This window comes from Equus caballus, chromosome 16, assembly GCF_041296265.1.
Source record: "Equus caballus isolate H_3958 breed thoroughbred chromosome 16, TB-T2T, whole genome shotgun sequence".
Lineage (NCBI taxonomy): Eukaryota > Metazoa > Chordata > Mammalia > Perissodactyla > Equidae > Equus > Equus caballus.
In genome coordinates, this window is record NC_091699.1 from 62,593,107 (window position 1) to 62,612,365 (window position 19,259).

Genomic DNA, 19,259 nt, shown 5'->3' on the forward strand with positions numbered 1-19,259 from the left:
CCAAGCGTGAAAAGAGACAATATTATCTTAAGGCCGCTTGACAGATTTGAGGCATCCCCGGGATGTGGAGAGGCTCAAGCGCAAAACTGGAAAGTGGGAGATGTTGCTATTCTCTCTCAAAACCCAACAATGAAAAAAAAATTCTGCAGACCCTGGTGCTTTAAAGGCTGGCACTTGGAATGATTTTGCCACAGTTGAACCATACCTCTAAATTTATCAGTAACCTAGATCAAAGGTCCTCAAACTTTAGCATGCACCGAAATAACCTGAAGGGTCTGTAAAAATACAGATTTCTGGACTCCATCCCTAGAATTTCTGATTGAGAATTTCTGGGATGGGGCGCTGGAATTTGCACTTCTAACAAGTTCCAGGTATACGCTTAGTCCAGGGACCACCCTTTGCGGACCCCTGGTTTAGAGCTTTCCGGAGAGTCCGTATGCAGGGCTAGCATCCTATCTCATCCACTTAGGTTTATCTGGTCTCAATTTCCCCCTTCTGTCCTCTCAAGGCAGCCAGGGAGCAAGGAGATCCTTGTTAAAGTCCAACCCCCGGGCGCCTTATCAAGCTGCTGACAGCCGGGTCTCCTGATAGACTTTCCAAAGGGTCCCTCCCTGCGGCAAAGGCCACCAAAAGCCTGATAACACTATCCTGGAGTCACGCGGCCGCCGGCGGCCTCCAAGTCCCGGCAGCTCCCTCCTCCCCCGCCCCGGGCTCCACTGACGCCGGACCAAGCGCGGGGCGGGGCAAGCGCCGGGGCTGGCGGCGGGGCTAGCGGCAAGGCCGGCGAGGGGCGGTGCCAGGCCGCGGGTCCTCAGTCAAGTGACGCCGCGCGGCTGGCCTGGGCGCCGACTGCGGAGCCGAGAGGCTGGAGGGTGGACATGCTGGGGGTCGTTCGCTTCCTCTCTCTGCTGCTGGTGCCGCTGCTGCTGGGCTCTGCGCGCGGGTTGCGCGTAAGTCCACGGGACCCCCGCGCGGGGATGCATTGATGAGGGACAGGCTGGCGGGGGACGCGGCTGGGGCTGCAGCCAACCGGGGTCCTGCAGGGCGGAGGGCCAGGGACCCCGGAGTGCGCCCCGGCAGGCAGGCAGCCGGCAGTGCTCAGGCAGTGGAGGGGCCCTCCCGTCGGGGGCGGGCCGGGCGGGGCGCGCGCGTCCTTCCCGATAGCTCTGTAGCTTCTGTGTCCCGCCCCGGTCGCTCCTGTCGCCTGGACCCACTTCCCCATCGGTGCGACGAGGGGGTGAGATGAGGTGCGCCCGAACCTTTCCAGCTTCGCAGGCTTCCGGGAAGGGAATTCCAAGTAGCGCGCGTTACTGGCGGGCGCCTCGGGCTCTGGGTTGGGGCGCCCCCCCTGGCCCAGTTTGTGCTTTGCGGAGTGCTCCGGAAGGAGAAAAATGGGGTCAGTGGAGGCCCCCCCGTAATGGGAATATTGGATTAATTGCCTTCGAAGTATTCTCTTTTTAAACCCCTCGTCCCCTTCTCGTCACTCCCCGCCGCCTACTTTTTTGGCTTGGATTTTCCAAATCTTCAGGGTTTGGCGGTCCAGGCCGTGGGTGGGCAAGGGGCAGGCTGCAGGTGGCAGCCAGCGTTGCTGGAGGGAGTTCTGGCGGGACGTGTAGGTGAGGTATGGGGGCGTGCCCATGGCCGGAGAAGGACAGCCTCAGCCCAGGGGTTCGAGCTGAGGGAGGGGCCGGAGGGGGCTCTGAATCGCTGCTTGGAGAAGTTGGCGTCACAGCTGCGTAAGGCGCGGGGTGGAGAGGGTGGGTGGGGAATTGAAACGGGTAGCTGCCCCTCGGTACGTTCAGCGAACCCTGCTTCCTCCAGAGTTTGGGTGGGTCGAGTCTGAGGCATGTTTTAAGTAGAAGATGGTGGAATTTGGGCCCCTGACTTGTAAATTACACCCTTTGATGGCTTTCAATAACGTGCCTAGAGCAAAGTCATACATTTATCTAAAATCAAGATTGAAAATCTTAAGTATTTGGAAAACAGCGAGTAAAAATATCTTCGTTTTGGATTCTTCTTGGGAAAAGGTCACCTCAAATGGAGTGTTTGCTAACCCCTGCTGCCCAGTCTGGGGTTCCCCTGCCCCGGTGTTTTTCCTGGGAGGCCTAGAGGAGCCCCCGGTGAGAGCTAGCCATCTATGAGAACTCCTGGTGAGGGTGGAACTGAGGAATCGTTCAAGGAAACAGTGGCAGAGAAAGATGGGTGAGGAGAAGGCAGATCTTAACCAAAGTCTAGGAGTGTTGAGGGAGGGGAGAGAGAAAGACTTATGGATGAGGAGCTGATGGACAGGTAACCTGGGTGATGGTTGCTCCTCGTTGTTGTGCAGCATCATTCAGCAGAGGGGTGCCCTGTGACTGCCAGGCCCAAGGCCCACACAGGGAGGCTGGCTCTGCTCCAAGAATTCCTATGTCAGGGGTCTAGGTGTCCCTTCTGAGCCTAGAGCTGAAAAAAGATAACCAGCAGACTCACTTTCCAAGATTTCCTTGTTCACATTTATCCAGAACAGCGGTTCTCAAACTTTAACTGTTCTAGAAATTAAACAGAAAAATTTAAAATATTTATTAGTTTATTTAAGAAATAATAAACCTGTTATGTCAATAAACTTAATTTTTTTGGAAGAATAACAATGTTTCTCCCTAAATTTTATGACAAACAGTGGCATTATGTTACATTTTTGCAAATCTCTTTCATGTCTGTCTTAATAGATGACAGATTCTCCTAGCTACTTCTGCATTCTGTCTTGCCATGTCACATGTCACATAGCTTCTGGAAAACTCCACTGTATACTCATGAGAGAATGAGAATGGAAAAGACAGGATTATTATGGCTTATTATGATGAAAATAGTTTTGATTAAAAGGACCCCCTGGAAAGGTCTCCCCAGACCACACTTTGAGAACCGCTGATTTAGAATGATGTTTTTATTATAAAAGAAGTTCATACGCATTGTGGAAAACATTTAAACCTTCAGAAAACTGTCAGTAAGAAAAGGAAAACTGCCCGTCATGTTACAATCCAGTGTGTTTGTATTTTAATAATGAAGTGTAGCAACTGACTGGTATTTGACTGGCTTGGATTCAGAGTGGGTTGGGCACATGTAAGTGGCCTTCAGGTTTTGAATGGGGACAAGGAAGTTCTAATATCCCACAAAGCTGATGCCGGTTCCTGGTTGCAGGCGGAGCTGACCTGGAAACCTCTCCTTGGCCACTGTCCTTTCTAAGGAACTCACCTTCCAGAGCCCACCCGCACAGAACTGGCAGGGGACCCTCTTAGGAGCAGAGAAAATGGCGATCTTCAGGCAGCTGTCCTTGGGCATGAAGGCCGCTCTGGCTGCTGGCACTGTCTTCGTGTCCATGATTGTCTCCCGCTCTTATTTGGCGGGGAGCCTTGAGCTCAGGGCCTGGCGTTGGCTGTTGCGCTTGCAGCTGGCCCTGTTTGCCAACTCACTCATGCTTATAGGCTCCCACTACATCTGGTGTAGTGCAGTCAGCAACCTCAGCCATTCCTCAGCTGCAGAGTCGGCCTGTTTTCAGCTTTGGAAGATGGCTGTTGTGACATTTCTGGCCCTGGCCCATTCCAGTTTCTTCACCATGCTCTTTTTAGTGGCCGAGGAGCCCTATCTCTTTTCCTTGGCAGCCTACTCCTGCCTTGGGGCGTACATCATCATGGTCTTCTTCCTCTGTACCCTCAGTGGCATGGAGCAGGCCTGTCAGCTCCTGGCCTGGCGCAGTGGTCGAGTCGTGAGCAGCCTTGACAAGACAAGGAAGCTGGCACTCAGGCCAGCCCTGGCCGTGGTGGTGACCGCTGTGCTCAGTGTGGTCGGGCTTCTGAATGCTGCCCAGCCCCCAGCTGTGAAAACAGTGGAGGTGCCCATCCATCAGCTGCCCCCCTCTATGGACAACCTCAAGATAGTGCTCCTTTCAGACATTCACTTGGGTCCCACCGTGGGCAGGACCAAGATGGAGATGTTCGTGAGGATGGTGAACATGCTGGAACCAGATGTCACGGTGATCGTGGGTGACCTCTGTGATTCAGAAGCCTCAACCCTCCGGACCGCTGTCGCTCCTTTGGGCCAGCTTCATTCACGCCTCGGCACCTACTTCGTCACAGGCAATCACGAGTACTACACATCAGATGTCAGCAACTGGTTTGCGCTGCTGGAATCCCTGAATGTTAAGCCCCTTCACAATGAGAATGTGAAGATTTCTGCCATCCGGGCCCAACATGGTAGTGGTGAGGATGGCGACTGGATCTGCTTGGCTGGGGTGGACGATATTGAAGCAGATGTCTTGCACTACTCTGGCCACGGCATGGATCTCGACAAGGCCCTGGGGGGCTGTAGCCCAGACCACACCACCATCTTGCTAGCTCACCAGCCCCTGGCTGCCAAGAGAGCCCTTCAAGCTCGGCCAGATATTAACTTGATCCTTTCTGGGCACACGCATGCTGGGCAAATCTTCCCCTTGAACGTGGCAGCCTATCTCCTGAACCCCTTCTTTGCTGGTCTCTACCAAGTGGCCCAGACTACATTTGTATATGTCAGCCCAGGCACGGCCTACTATGGGATACCCATGAGATTGGGTAGCAGGGCGGAGATTACGGAGCTCATCCTGCAGCGAGCTCCCTGAACCCGGCCCTGCCTTGTACACCTCTTGATTGAACCTTGACCTTCACTCTCCGTCCTTCAGAGCGGGTTGCCTGCTTCACCTGTTCCAGCCTCTCCTGCCCAGCCCTGCCAACACACGCTTGTCACAAGCCTGGCTGGAACAGTGATTTGTGGTGGGGCTGCCTGGCAGGTTAACTCTGTAGATGGCCAGTTGCTTTTTTAAATGCATTTGTGAGGCCACTGAAGTCACTGAAAGTCACTGAAGTCACACATGAAAGAACAGGCATCTATTTTCCCAATGTGGAGTGAGCCCTCCTCTGTAGAGCTCACCTGGCTGAACTGAAACATGGGGTTGCTCAGAAGGGTTCCATCTGGAAAGCAACTTGGGAAGGAACTCTTGGTGGTTTTAAACCCTCTTTAGGACTCAGACCGTTTCCAGAATCATTGATCTAGAGCTTTCTGGGGAAGGGGCAGTGTTGCTAGATAATCTGGGAGAACAGGAGAGGTGGAGACCCCTCTGGTTGCTAGAGAGGAATGTTTTCATTTTCCTCTTGGTTCTGACAGAATCGGCTTTATTGGGGGCATCAGCAAAAGCCGCTGGATGCAGGGCTCCTCCTGTTGCAGGCCTCGAGTGATGCTGTTTAACTGCCTGTGCTCCTGGCCTTTGGGATTGGGGGTGGGGAGGAAAGAAACGTGAGCACTGTGGTAGGGGGTGGTGATGCTACTGCTGCTTAGGAATTCAGAGAGTATTTGCCTCCCGTGTCTCATTTTATACAGCACTTGGGTGAGGTAATTAGGGACGGCTACTTTTTCCTATTTAGAGATGAGGAAACTGAGGCAAAGAGACGTAGGGCATTGGCAACATGACAAGGTATGGAGGAGATTCCGCGCTAGAAGCCAGGTCTTCTACTTCCCAGTGAAAGTGTCCTTTCCACCGTCTGCTGGGTAGGTAGCTGTATCTGTTACAAGTGAGTACAGGATTCCAACAGAGTTGATGTAAAGAGAACCAACAAGGGTTCTTTCAAAGTGGTTTGCTTGAGGCTGATATCAGTTCACCCGTAACTACATGGGGCCAGGACCCAGAAGGAGGTCAGCTTGTTTCAGTGTAGGATGTCTTTTACATTGGAGGAAGCATCAGGAAGCTGGAGCACCCGCATCCCCCACCCCAGGTTTGGGTCTGCTTTTTTGTGAGAAACTGAGGTTCACTCTCTCCAGTGTGGAAGTTGAGGCTTGGGCAGGGAGTGGCAGGGCTCTGTGCTCTGGGGGCCTTGAGCTTTCCCTCCCACTGGGCCCTGGCCGTGGAATGCTGGGACTGTCCTTCCTGCTGGGCAGCTCCCCCCAACCCCCTACACCGGCCTGACCCCATCAGAGCTGTCCCAGGGCTCTGGCCACAGAACTTATGGGGCCATCCCAGCTGGCCACTAGATCCATAGCAAAACAGGGAGGGGTTACTGTGTCCGGAGTGACCCCACCCCTGTTGGCATGGCCCTTGTGCCAGAGACAAGAGATCTTTCATCCTGGGGCAGCAATAAGCACTCCTGTTAGAAAAGGCCGCACTGAGAAGCCTGAGGACCTGGGCTCGCCCTTGACTTTGTTTGTGATTGAGAGTCTCTCCAACAAGGAACAAAGACACCACTCCGACTGGAGAGGCTCACCCTGCTGCTCACTGGCCAGGCAGCCTCAGGCGAATGACTTGACCTCACTGAGCTCAGTTACCCTCACCCTAAAATGAGGATAATTGTTGTATCTACCTCAAGATTGTTTCATGGGGAGGGGACTGAGACATGGTGCATGAATTGCATGTGGCACAGTTGCACAAGAAGCACTCCGCGTTGCTTATTTTTAACTCTCACATTAGGGCTTGCTAAGGAACTCTGTTGGGGACAGGTGCCCAGACGATTTGTGGAGCAGCCAGTGCTGGGGTATGTGATGGGCAACCTGCCACCTGCTGGGGCCCAGAGATTTGTCAGGGCAGCAGCTGCTGGGGGTTGGCTCTCCGCTGCTGTGTTTCTGTCTCCTTGCGCACGCTCTACCTGGCCAGAGCGAGTTTCTTCATTTTCCTCCCGGTATGTATTGGAATCCTGGGGGATCCTGGAGGCCACCTTTCTTGCTTCCGGGCAGCCAAGATATTGACAGCAGACCTTCCAGTCAAGTTGAAAATGTGTCTTTGAGTCAAGACACATTTTAGTGTTTTCTTATTTTCCCTTTCAGCGGTTTCCTTATTTTTTCCCCTTCATGTTTAGTCCTTATAGTCAGGAATAAGTCTGGAGAAAAACTTACTCAAAACAGAGCTTGGGACCCTGGAGAGCCTTTTAACCCGTTTTGCAGATGGTGGGGTGATACGAGAGGTGAAGTGTCTCGTCCAGGGCAGCGGCCCAGCCACCAGCTCCCTGACTCCCTTCTCCACGGCACCACTGCAAGCTCGCCATCCCGCTCAGCCTCAGGAGTGTTGGTCTTCCAAACGCTCTCACTTTCTTGTGACCTGACGCCATGTTTTGGATCACTGTTATGGGCTTTCACTTCTCTTTGGTTTGGACTTCCCCAGACGACACCCGTTGATGCTGTTTGTCTTCCACCCTTCGGTGCAGCTGGTAGTGTTTGATTCGGGTGCCATACCAGTCATTTCACTGGGTTCTTGATTTTGGCTCTTTCTCATCAGTTCTCTGAGCCCTTTGAAATTAGCTTCCATCAGTCCTATTTTTTATCTTGCCTCTTTTTTTTTAAGATTTTTATTTTTTCTTTTTCTTCCCAAAGCACCCCCCCACCCCCATACATAGTTGCATGTTTTTAGTTGTGGGTCCTTCTAGTTGTGGCATGTGGGACGCCGCCTCAGCATGGCCTGATGAGCGGTGCCATGTCCGCGCCCAGGATCCGAACCAGCGAAACCCTGGGCCGCTGAAGCGGAGTGCGTGAACTTAACCATTTGGCCACGGGGCCGGCCCCTATCTTGCCTGTTTGTCTCTTTTCTTTCTCTCGAGTGCCCTCATTTTACAGTCTGGTATACCCTTCATCCTTGCTCTGAAGTCCTTGCTTGACCAGTTCCTGTTTATTAACAGAAACAAAACAGGTCCGTCTTGTATGTCCAAGCAGTAGTCAATAACACTTTCTCATGCTTGGTTTGTATTCCATGATGCAGTGGAAGTTTTCCCAGCAGAAATTTCTCCATTGTGGTCCACATATGACCCTGGTGGCCGCTCTCCACAGTACTCTTTGTATCTCTGTTCCTGTTTTCCATTCATTTACCTTCTTTGTTTTGTTTTCTTATGGCTGGAGGAGGTAGGGAGAAACATTTACCTGAAGGTTGAAAATTCTTTCAATTTCGTTTTAGTTTCTTTTTTTTAATCTGTTAAATGCAAGTTAAAATGAAATGTAGTACTTTTAAAAAAATTAACATTAGCATGTGTACTATGATATTGTTATAAAACTCAATAAATTAATCCTACTGCCATCCATTTCAAACATCCATCCATCCTTTTCCCCCCTTATTTTGTTTTAAATTTCTTACCGTGAAAATTTAAAAATATTCACAAAAGGGGCCAGCCCTATGGCATAGAGCTTAGTCTGATGCACTCCACTTTGGCAGCCTGGGTTCACAGGTTTGGATCCCGGGAGTGGCCCCACACCACTTGTTAAGCCATGCTGTGGCGGCAACCCACATACAAAATAGAGAAAGATTGGCACAGATGTTAGCTCAGGGCTAATCTTCCTCAAGCAAAAGGAAAAAAAAAAAGATTGGCAACAAATGTTAGCTCACAGCGAATCTTCCTCACACACACACACGAAATTCACAAAGTAGAGAGAACAGCGTACTGAATTTCTATGTATTCATTACCTGATGTCAACAACTATGACTCTTCTGCTGTTCTTTCTCATCTACCCCTACCCTACACTCCTTTTTTCTTTTTGGTTGGAGTATATTAAGGCAAATCTTAGGAAACGTGATTTCACCCCAAAATACTTAAGTATGAATTCACTTTTAAAAAAGCATATCTATAATGCCATTATCATATCCAAAGAAATTAACAATTATTCTTGAATACCATCTAACACCTAGTTAGGAGATTTGGAGCTAGAAGCCAGGTCTTCCACCTCTCAATAAAACCATTCTTGCTGCTCTATGAGGGTGAAGTAGCACAGGATTCAAATGCAGTTAACTGTGTAAAGAGTTTGTGTTCACTTTTTCCTGATTATGTCAATTGCCTATTTTTTTGTAGTAAAAAGTACGTAGCATAAAATTTATCATCTTAATGAGTTTTAAGTGGCAGTTCAGCAGTGTGAAGTAGATTTGCATTGTTGTGAAACAGATCTCCAGGGCTTTTTCACCTTGCAAATCAGAAACTCTATACCCGTTAAACAATAACTCCTCTTCCCTGCCCCGACCCCCTCCCCAGCCCTTAGTAGCCACCATTTTTACTTTCTGTTTCTAAGAATTTAATGACTCTGAGTACTTCCTATAAGTGGAATCATACATTATTTGTTTTTTTGTGACTGGCTTATTTCACTTAACATAATGTCCTCAGTGTTCATCTATGTTGTAGTGTGTGACGAGACTTCTTTCCTTTTTAAAGCTGAATAATATTTCATTGTATGTGTATACCACATTTTGTTTATCCGTTTGTCCATCAGTGCACATTTGGGTTGCTTACACCTTTTATCTATTGTGAATGGTGCTGCTATGCGCATGGTGTGCCAATATCTCTTTGAGATTCTGCTTTCTATTCTTTTGGATATATACCCAGAGTGGGATTGCTGGATCATATAGTAGTTCTATTTTTGATTTTTTGAGGGACCTCCATACTGTTTTCCATAGCAGTTGCACCACACCATTTTACACTCCCACCAACAGTGCACAAGTGTTCCACTTTCTCTGCATCCTCACCAGAACTTGTTATGTTCTATTTTTTTGATAGTGGTATGAGGTGATAACTTATTGTAGTTTTCATTTGCATTTCTCTTTTTAGTGTATGTGCTGCCAAAGCAAGCATATTTGCATTTCTCTGATGATCAGTAATGTTGAGCATCTTTTCATATGCTTGTTATCCATTGTATATCATCTCTGGGAAAATGTCTGTTAGGTCTTTTGCTCATTTTTAAATCAGGCATTTTGATTTTTGTTGTTGTTAAATTGTAGGAATTCTTTATGTATTCTGGATTTTAACCCCTTATCAGACACAGGATTTGCAAATATTTTTTCTCATTCCATAGATTGGCTTTTCCCTCTACTAATTGTGTCCCTTGATGCACAAAAGTTTTTAAGGATGTCCCACTTGTCTATTTTTGCTCTTGTTGCCTGTGCTTTTGGTGTCCTATGCAAGAAATCATTGCCAAGTCCAATAACATGAAGATTTCCCCTATGTTGTCTTCTAGGAGTTTTATAGTTTTGGATCTTATGTTTAGATCTTTGATCCATTTTGAGTTAACTTTTGTATATAGTGTAAGGTAAGGGTTCAACTTCATTCTTCTGAATGTGCATATCTAGTTTTCCTGATACCATATGTTGAAAAGACTGTCCTTTCCCCATTGGGTTGTCTTGGCACCTTTGTCAAAGACCATTTGAGCATATACCTGAGGATTTATTTCTGGCCTCTCTTCTATTCTATTGGTGTATTTGTCAGTCTTTATGCCAATACTATAGTGTTTTGATTACTGTAGCTTTGTAATATATTTTGAAATCAGTAAGTGTGTCTTCCAACTTTGCTCTTTTTCAAAATTGTTTTGGTTATTTGGAGTTCCTTGAAATTCCATATGAATTTTAGGATGAATTTTTCTATTTCTGCAAAAAATACCCTTGGGGTTTTGATAGAGATCACATTGAATCTGTAGGTCACATTGGGTAGTATGGACGTCTTGACAATACGGTGTCTTTCAATCCATGCACACAGAATGTCTTACTAATTATTTGTTTCTTCTTTAATTTCTTTTAGCAACGTTTTATAGTTTTCAGTGTACAAATCTTTCACCTCCTCAGTTAGATTTATTCCTAAGTATTTTATTCTTTTTGGTGCTATTGTAAATGGAATTGTTTTCTTAATTTCCTTTTGGGATTATTCATTGTTGTTATATAGAAATGCAACTCATTCTTGTATGTTGATTTTGTATCCTGAAAGTTTGCTGGATTTGTTCATTTGTTCTAACAATTGGTTTTTTTGATGTGTGGACTGTTTAGGGTTTTCTACATATAGGATCATGTCATCTGTGAAAAGAGATAATGTTACTTTTTCTTTTCCAGTTGAATGCATTTTATTTCCTTTTCTTGCCTAATTGCTCTGGCTAGGACTTCCAATACTATGTTGAATAGAGGTGGTGAGAGTGGGCATCTTTGCCTTGTTCCTGATCATAGAAGAAAAGTTTGCATTCTTTCATCATTGAGAATGATATTAGCTGTAGGCTTTCAAATTATATGGGCTTTTTTTATTAGGCTGAGGTAATTTCCTTCTATTCTTAGTTCGTTGAGTGTTTTATCATGAAAAGGGGCTGAATCTTGTCAAATCTATTTCTGCCTCGAGTGAGATGATCATGTGGTTTTTGTCCTTTATTTTGTTAATAATGATGTGTTACATTGATTGATTTTCAAATGTTGAAACATCCTTGCATTCCAGTAATGTCTCATTTGGTCATGATGTATAATCCTTTTAATGTATTATTGAATTCAGTTTGCTGGTATTGTGTTGAGAATTTTTGCATCGATGTTCATCAGGAATATTGGGCTGTAGTTTTCTTGCTTGTTGTGTCTCGTCTGGCTTTGGTATTAGGGTAGTGTTGGCCTCCTAGAATGAACTTAGAAGTGTTCTTTTCTCTTCAGTTTTTGAGAAGGTTTCAGGAGAATTGTTCTTAGTTCTTTAAATGTTTGGTAGAATTCTTCAGCAAAGCCATCAGATTTTCTTTGAGATTTTCAATTACTGATTCAATCTTTTTCCTAGTTATTTGTATGTTCAGATTTTCTGTTTGTGATTCACTCTTGGTAGTGATGTGTTTCTAGGAATTTATCTATTTCTTGTAGGTTACCCAATTTGTTGGCATACAATTGTTTGTAGTACTCTCTTATAATCTTTTTCATATTTCCTTCCTTCTGTGAGCTTTGAGTTTAGTTTCTTTGGTTGTTTGAGGAATTGTATCTCTTTACAGTTTTTTTGTTTGAATCAGGATCTAAAAACAAGGTCCATATATCGTACATAATATATTTCTTAAGTCTCTCTAAGTCTATAAAACACCCTCCGCTCTTATTTTGTGTGATTTGTTTGATCAAGTTATCTGGATATTATATCTTAGAATTTCCTACATTTGGATTGTGGTGGTGTTTAACATGTTGTACTATCTGTCATGTTTTCTATAGTCTAGTGGAGCTAGAGATCTATAAAAGTTAGAGGTAGAGGCTGGATAGATTCAGGTTCAATTTTTTCCCTTTGTTGATAGGAAGACTTCATTGCTTTCTGTGATGCTAAGATTGACCCATGGGTCCAGGTGTTGTCAGCTGGATCCTTCTACTAGAAAGTTCCTCATTATTTTTTTGTCTAATATTTCAGCAATCATTGATGGTTGTTGCCTAAAGTCATTATTCCACTAGGGATTGCAAAATGATGATATTTTTAATAGTGTGATACATTTAATTCAGAATTTAGTGGGCCAAAGTACTAAATAGGTTTTGTGGGAATAATTACTTGTCTTTTATATATTCAAGAGACAATGAAAACTTCTTTTACCTCAGTTCTGCATTCTGAAGGAGTTTTTGTGGTACTCAGAAATATAATCCTGCCATCAGCCCAGAAAATGGTGATTTTTAATTTCATCATTTCTTCTGCGTTTAGTAACTGTGGTTCTTCTGCAGAGAACTGTCATCATCGATTGTTTGGTTGCTCTAAAAAAGTCCATAGCAAAGGCAAGACAGATGCTAGATTCTTCCCCTTTATTCATCAGTTTTCAGAATAATGAGTTGATGCTCCAGCAATGTCCACTAGGCTTCTTTGGGTTGAGAGGGAGTATTAGGAATTTGGTTATTTTTGTATGTCTGATGTATTTCAATCCATTGAAGCAATAAATCTTTTGATTCTCAAAATATCCCTTCTTTGGCCAGTTGGAGGCCCTTCAAATTGACTTTAACGTCATTTTGTTTTGACCCTAATAGTTTTTGATAATTTTAGGCTTATTTTGTACATATTCTGCCCCACACTTGAATTAAGTAATTTCTTGAAGGAGCCTGGTTCTTTTTAGTGGGAAGTATTTAAGAGACCATAATTTAAGTGCTAGAGGAGCTAATTGCTACTGGCTAGTGTCATTTCTATGCTGTTTCAGTAGATATTGCTAGGAAATAAATTTTTTTTAGAAAGAGAAAAAAGCTTAAGTCTATAGTACTATTTCTAATTCAAATGAAAGATTACGGGCTTTATTTTAATTTCTATTTATTTATTTATTTTTTATTTTTTTCAAAGATTGGCACCTGAGCTAGCCTCTGTTGCCACTCTTCTTTGTTTTTTTTCCTTCTTCCCAAAGTCCGCCAGTACATAGTTGTATATTCTAGTTGTAGGTCCTTCTGGTTGTGCTATGTGGGATGCTGCCTCAGCATAGCTTGAGTAGTGCTAGGTTCACGCCCAGGATCCAAACAGGCGAAGCACTGGGCTGCCAAAGTGGAGCGCATGAACTTAACCACTTGGCCATGGGGCCAGCCCTGAGGGGCTCTATTTTAAAATAGACTTTATTTTTTAGAGCAGTTTTAGGTTCACAGAAAAATAGTGTGGAAGGTACAGAGATTTCTCACATACCCCTGATTACAGGATTTTTACTCATCTTTCTTTTATTTTATGTTTGTTTCTCTTTTACATTGAAATTTTTGGTTTCTAACAACCCGATGTAATTACTTATTTACTTTATCCTACTACATATATTATAGATTCAAAATAGTAATAAAATATTATTACTAAGATGAAATCTGTTGGATGCAGTTTGGTTTGTTGGTTTGTTTGACCTGAATGTAGTTTAAGATGTATTTTTATCCTTAGGCTAAATATAGTCAAAATACTATTTCAGATTCACTTGAAGTGATTCTTTCCTGTGTGGAAAGTTAGGTGTGTTTTTAACTTTTAAGAATTATTTTATATTTTTAGAATTTATTTTTGGTTTACAAACTGTGCATGTATCTTTTCTCTGAGATGACAGGGCAGAGTTGAATCTGGAAATGTCTGTTTGTCCTGGAGGATTGGGAACAGGTCCCAAACTGTGCTCGTTCCTCCTCCATTCTGCCATTTTTCTTTCTCTTACGTTGTAATTTATGTTCTTTATCCGCAGACTTTTGGGATGCTTAGCCAGAATCTTCTTGGAACCAGACAGGCATAAATAAGTGACCAGAATTAATAAAAGTAGGCTGCATAGGCTCTCGCAGCTCATCCTCAAGTCCCCAGAGCCATATTGATTTTGCTTCTCCAGACCGCTGATGTCATGGGGCTTCCATGACATTTAATGTTTGAAAGCTCTTAGATCTGGCATAAATAAAATTTGTTTTCTGGTCATCTGAAATATTCCCTCTCTTTCTCATTGTTCTGTCAACTGAGGGGTCTGGGAAGCCCAGGATTAGTACATACGCTTCTACCCCTATCTTCCCTCAATCCCTTTTCCCTCAACCCTGGGATGCTAGCAGCCTGGCGGGGTTTGGGTCTCTGCCACCTTGGAGCTGAGCAGCTCACCTCAGGAATTCTCCAGGCTCTTGGGTCTCTAGGGTGAGTTGAAAGGGTATGTGGGCTGCTGGGGATGGAGATCCATTGAATAGGTGCTTATTAAGAGTTACGCTGAGGGAGCTGAAGACATATTATCTTCACATAATCAGCAGGGCCCCTAACCTGTGATGTCACTGAGCTCTTTTTATTTCTTTATTCTAGTTGAGGAATGTGCACAAGTAATGTGAATGTAATTATTTTTATTCCTGAGGACTAGGAAACTTGGGGAATGTTCACATTACCTAGTGGTATTAATATCAGTGTTATGTTTAATGTATTTCTTTTGTTAAGAAATGCTTATTTACCGCTGAAATAATCTAAACTGAATAAATAACTTTAAAAATGTTATATTGGACAGTGTCAGGTCCCTGATGTGTATTTGGTCTGAGGGTATTTTGTTTATTTTGCTCTTGTTTTCCTCCAGTAATAAATGTATTATACACATGGGGGGACTTGGGAAAGTGTGGGCTTTGCCTTGATTGGAATTGCTTTTTATTTTCTAAATTTTCTGTGATGTCCTGTGATGTAAATACTGATGCTGCCACACCCCCGCAAGTGTGAAATAAAACTACGGCTCTTCAGCTTTCTGTTCCAGTGCCAGTTAATTTAGAAGGGGTGGAATTTGCACACAGGGCAAATTTTGCATTATCTGCATTTTAGGGGAATAACTCTGAAGACAGCTTTTCCTCCTCCCCCGCATTTCTTGATCGCCTTACTTCTGTTGGTGGTGCCACAGTGCAGAGATGTTAAGGAAGCTGGCTATTTTAGGCTGGATCCTCTCTGGTCCTTAAATGTTGAGAGGGGTCACTTTGGAGCCATGCAGTGGATTTTCCCTTGTACCTTGGCCATGACAGTCACCAGTTAGAAGCTGTCTTTTAGGGGATGCGACTTCTGCAGCTGTCCACATTGATCTTCTCAGTGCTGCTTTTCTAAATTTGAGTTTCAGAGACTTGTCACTGCTCCCCAGGTCCAAATAACCTAGTGTTTATATATCAGACCAGCCCATGGAATGTCCTGGCGGTCAAGGTCTCTCACGGGAGAGAGTAGGGCAGTTAACAGAGCCCTGGGGCGAGAGAGTGTGTACTGCTGTCCTGCTTGCTTACAAACAAACTGCTGCTGATTATTTTTATTGATAGTTTTGAAAAGATAAGAACATTAGCCACAAACGAAATGCCAAAGGCTGTGTTGATCTGTTCCAGTAGTGATACAGTACCCACGCAATAGCTGCCACTGGGGTACTACTTGTTCAAATCAGTGGACCACTGTCATGCACCATGATCTCTCTGCTAGGGCTCACACGTCATTTGAATGGGATATGATGGGAACGTCCTGTGAGTCTTTCTGGAGGAGGAACTAATATCTGCATTTCCAGGAGGCGTTGTGGTCTTGCTTCGGATTTCTCTTGGGTGGCAGTGGGGAGTGGGCAGCTCCAGGACCCCCACTTGGCCCTTCCTTCCATCATGGTTCTTACTCACGGTGAGGAGTCTGTTAAGTAAAACCATCCCAGTTTGCACTCAAGACCAGCGAAGTAATCATAATCTGGGTCCTCTGACTTATTGGACCCACTGTGAGAAAGACTTGGGCCGGGGCTCCCTTTGCCCCCTGGCCTCCCTAAGAGCGGTAACGGCATTTCAGGTAACGTGGTATCGGTGTCAGCTCAGACTGTAACCAACGATCCTCAGAAGATCTGGGAGTGCCACTTTTCCTGGGACACAGATGCTCTAAGTCCCATTGGGGAAGGATTGGGGATTTATTGTGTGTATTTGGGGTGGCATCACAGGGGATCCGTCCAGCATTCTCTTTAATCCATTGCCTGTTTGTCAGAGAACTGCCTCAGAGCTGGAACTGGATAAAGGAAACAGCTTTCCACTGCAGTGGCTCACGTCTGCCTTTTGCTCATGAGATCTTGGGTTTTTTTTTCTTGTTAGGCATTTCACGCAGCACCCTCGCTGGTCGCCTAACCATTTCACCCTCTAGGAATGCTGTGGTTTGTGAGCCATTGCCTGAGATTGCTATGGTCAGCACCCGCTGGTTGCCACTCTGGCCTTGCTAGTCATCGTGGTAATTATATCCACCTGCTTCTGATATTAAGCAGTCCGTCTTTGGTTATGCCAGCATCTCATCATCCCCAATGACGTTAGGGAGCTCAGGGCCACAGCAGCATCTTTTGTCATCTTTTGCCTACAGAGGACAGCCTCCAGGACTTCTCAGTGATGCCAGGGCCCTCCTTACTAGTGCATTCCTTACTGATAAGGGTGTCCATTTTTACATTCCCACCTTTGAGCCATCTCACACCTTCGTCAGGATGCCAAGGCAGTCCTGTCATCTCTACCTCATTTCCTGTAGACCAGTATCATGTCCAGGTTCCAGGAAGCCATCGTGACAGCATAGAGACTGGGTTAAGATGCCTTTACCAAGAGGCTAACCCGCAAGTCTTGAGAGAGCGCACCATGTCAGTAAGCTTCCCTCTCTCCAGCCTTATGTTCTGGCCCCTCAAGATCCGCCCGCAGTGTTCCCCCACAATTAAGTCCTGAGCCTTACTTTATTAGTAGGAGATTTAGATTTCTTTAAATATTGCCGTGGAAGCCTCTCGTGTTCACAGAATGGCCTGAGTGGATGGCCGGGCTGAGCCTGCCAACCAATCTGTTTCTTCAGAGCTTGTAAATCTGTTAACAAAAGCCAGCCAACCTCACAATCCTTACAATACCTGTAACAACCCCTTCCCCAGGCCTTATTCCAGGGGTAGAGCTAATGCAGATGCCAACTCCTCTCCTACCTGGACTCCTCCCAGTCGGGCAGTCTTACTATTCGTATTTACATACCATGGTGTGTCACCACTCACATAGCACCAACTATGGGGTTCTTGTTGCAAAATTTGACATACATGAGAAATCCAGGGACAGACCCACATCCTGTGGATCTGCTGTTTGGGCCTGTCCTGGTACCAGTTGTCTTAATTTGGGTTCCTCTGGAAGCAGAGCATGAAACAAGGGCATGGGTGCAGTTGGTCTAACAAGTGATCCAAGAGCACAAGAAAGAGGGACAGGTGGAAGGAAGCAAGAGCCTAAATAAGGATGTGTATCGTGGTTCTTGCTCTGGGCAACAGGGCAGGGATTCTACCAAGATCTGGAAAGCATACAGAATGTCTCCAGAGCTGTCTGCCTAAAAGAGGAGAATACAGTTATTCACACCATTGGTTGAGGGTTGCCCCCGGGGGCATGGACTCCCCAGGACCCCTGGACTCCTGGTGTTGGGGCAGGAGGGCACAAAGACTTGAGGTGTGAGTTTGAATTGAGACACTGTCAACAGAAAGCGTGCTGAGTCACACGGGACTATCCACAAGAGCAGCTGACATAAGTGTGTTTTAAAAGATACTTCTCTGTTTTCTCTTTTTACTTGGTATGTATCAGAGATCTTTCCACAATGGCAAGAGCAGAATACCTCATTATTCCAGCGGCTACGTAATATTTCATCATGTATGTGTGTGTATGTACATGCATCTACAATACACATACCCGAGAAACCACAATTTTATTTCATCAGTCCACTTTTTTATTTATGTCAACATTTTGCTAGGAAAAATGTTCAGACATACAGAGAGTTGAAAAAATTTTATAGCCACCATCCAGATTCTACCATAAACATATTACTATCCATCCCTCCATCTATCTGTCAATCTGTCTTATCTTTTGGATGTATTTCTAAGTAAGTTGCAGACATCAGTGCACCTCCCCCCAAATACTTCAGCATGTGTATCATTAATTAGAGGTCAATATTTGTTTATTGCTGTGTTTTTCCTTTTATGATAAACTTTACATAAAACGAAATGCACAAATCTTAAGTGTACCATTTGAGAAGTTTTGACATACATTATGACATTATGCATACACCTGCATAATCCAAAACCCTTACCCAGCTATAGAATATTACCATTACCCTGGAAAGTTCCCTCATGTTCCTTCCCAAGCAATACCTGCCCCCACTCTCCCAAAAGCAACAACTATTTTGATTTTTTTTTCCGTAATAGATTTGCTTATTCTAGAACGTCACATAAATGGGTTCATATGGTCTAAATCCTTTTGTGTAAAGCTTCTTTCACTCAGCATAACATTTTTGAGATTTATCCATATTATTGCAAGTATCAGTAGTTCTTTTTTTATTGCTGAGTAGTATTCCATCTCATGAATATACCACCATTTGTTTATCCATTCTCCTGTTGATAGACATTTGGTTGTTTTCAATTTTGGACTATTATTAATAAAGCTTCTATGAACATTTTTCACAAGTCTTTGCATGAATGTATGTTTTTCTTTCTCTCATAACCAAGAAAACCCACTATTTTGAAGGGCAATTTGGTTTATTATTATTATTATTATTTTTCTTCTTCTTCCCAAAGCCCCCCAGTACATAGTTGTATATTCTAGTTGTGAGTGCCTCTGGTTGTGCTATGTGGGACGCCACCCCAGCATGGCTCAACGAATGGTGCCATGTCCGCGCCCAGGAACCAAACCGGCAAGACCCTGGGCCACAGAAGCAGAGCACGTGAACTTAGCCACTCGGCCATGGGGCTGGCCCTGCAATTTGGTTTAAACAGTGTTGCAGTTAAAAAAAAAACACACACACATTTGTAAGTACATCCATAGAGAGAATTCTGTGAAAAGGGTAAATGCAGGTTTGAAAGCTTTTTATTATAAAAAATGTTTAAAATACTGGCAGAGAATACCCATGTGTCCTTTACCCAGCTTCAACAATGGCCAATTTTGCTCTATCTACCCTCTACTTTTTTGGTTCTTTTTCTTTTTGGTCTGTAGTCACCACCTCAAAATACTTCTGTGTGCACCTCTATCTGATAAAACCTTTTTTTCCTTTTGTATAATCACCATGCCATTATTGTACCCAAAAGAATCAAGGTAATTCTTTGAATTCTATCTAATGCCCGATCTGTGTTCA

At 44.7% G+C, this 19,259-nt stretch overlaps 2 protein-coding genes across 5 annotated transcripts in view; both read left to right on the forward strand.

Annotated features, from left to right (window-relative positions):
* Positions 1-724: 724 nt before the first annotated feature.
* GLB1 (galactosidase beta 1) overlaps positions 725-19,259 on the forward strand; it is a 90,625-nt gene continuing 72,090 nt past the window's right edge. The window contains exon 1 of one of the 3 annotated variants that reach the window (XM_005600856.4): positions 725-950. In XM_005600856.4, coding sequence (XP_005600913.3) covers positions 879-950 — 72 coding nt within the window. In that variant the 5' untranslated portion in view covers positions 725-878. Of the gene's footprint in view, positions 951-1,121; positions 1,248-19,259 lie in introns of those variants that run through there. The other 2 variants (XM_005600858.4, XM_005600857.4) reach the window with 2 other exon arrangements.
* On the forward strand, positions 746-8,269 carry TMPPE (transmembrane protein with metallophosphoesterase domain). Of its 2 annotated transcripts, none has more exons than XM_005600859.4 (2): positions 746-950; positions 3,175-8,269. In XM_005600859.4, exon 2 carries the CDS (start codon positions 3,284-3,286, stop codon positions 4,625-4,627), a length of 1,344 nt encoding a protein of 447 aa, XP_005600916.1. In that variant the 5' UTR covers positions 746-950; positions 3,175-3,283; the 3' UTR covers positions 4,628-8,269. The 2 variants fall into 2 exon arrangements, with proteins under 2 accessions (XP_005600916.1, XP_005600917.1); XM_005600860.4 differs by lacking the exon at positions 746-950 and adding an exon at positions 1,119-1,247.

Coding starts and splice junctions, on each gene's coding strand:
- TMPPE (XM_005600859.4), top strand. CDS start 3,284: ATGGCGATCTTCAGGCAGCTGTCCTTGGGCATGAAGGCCGCTCTGGCT.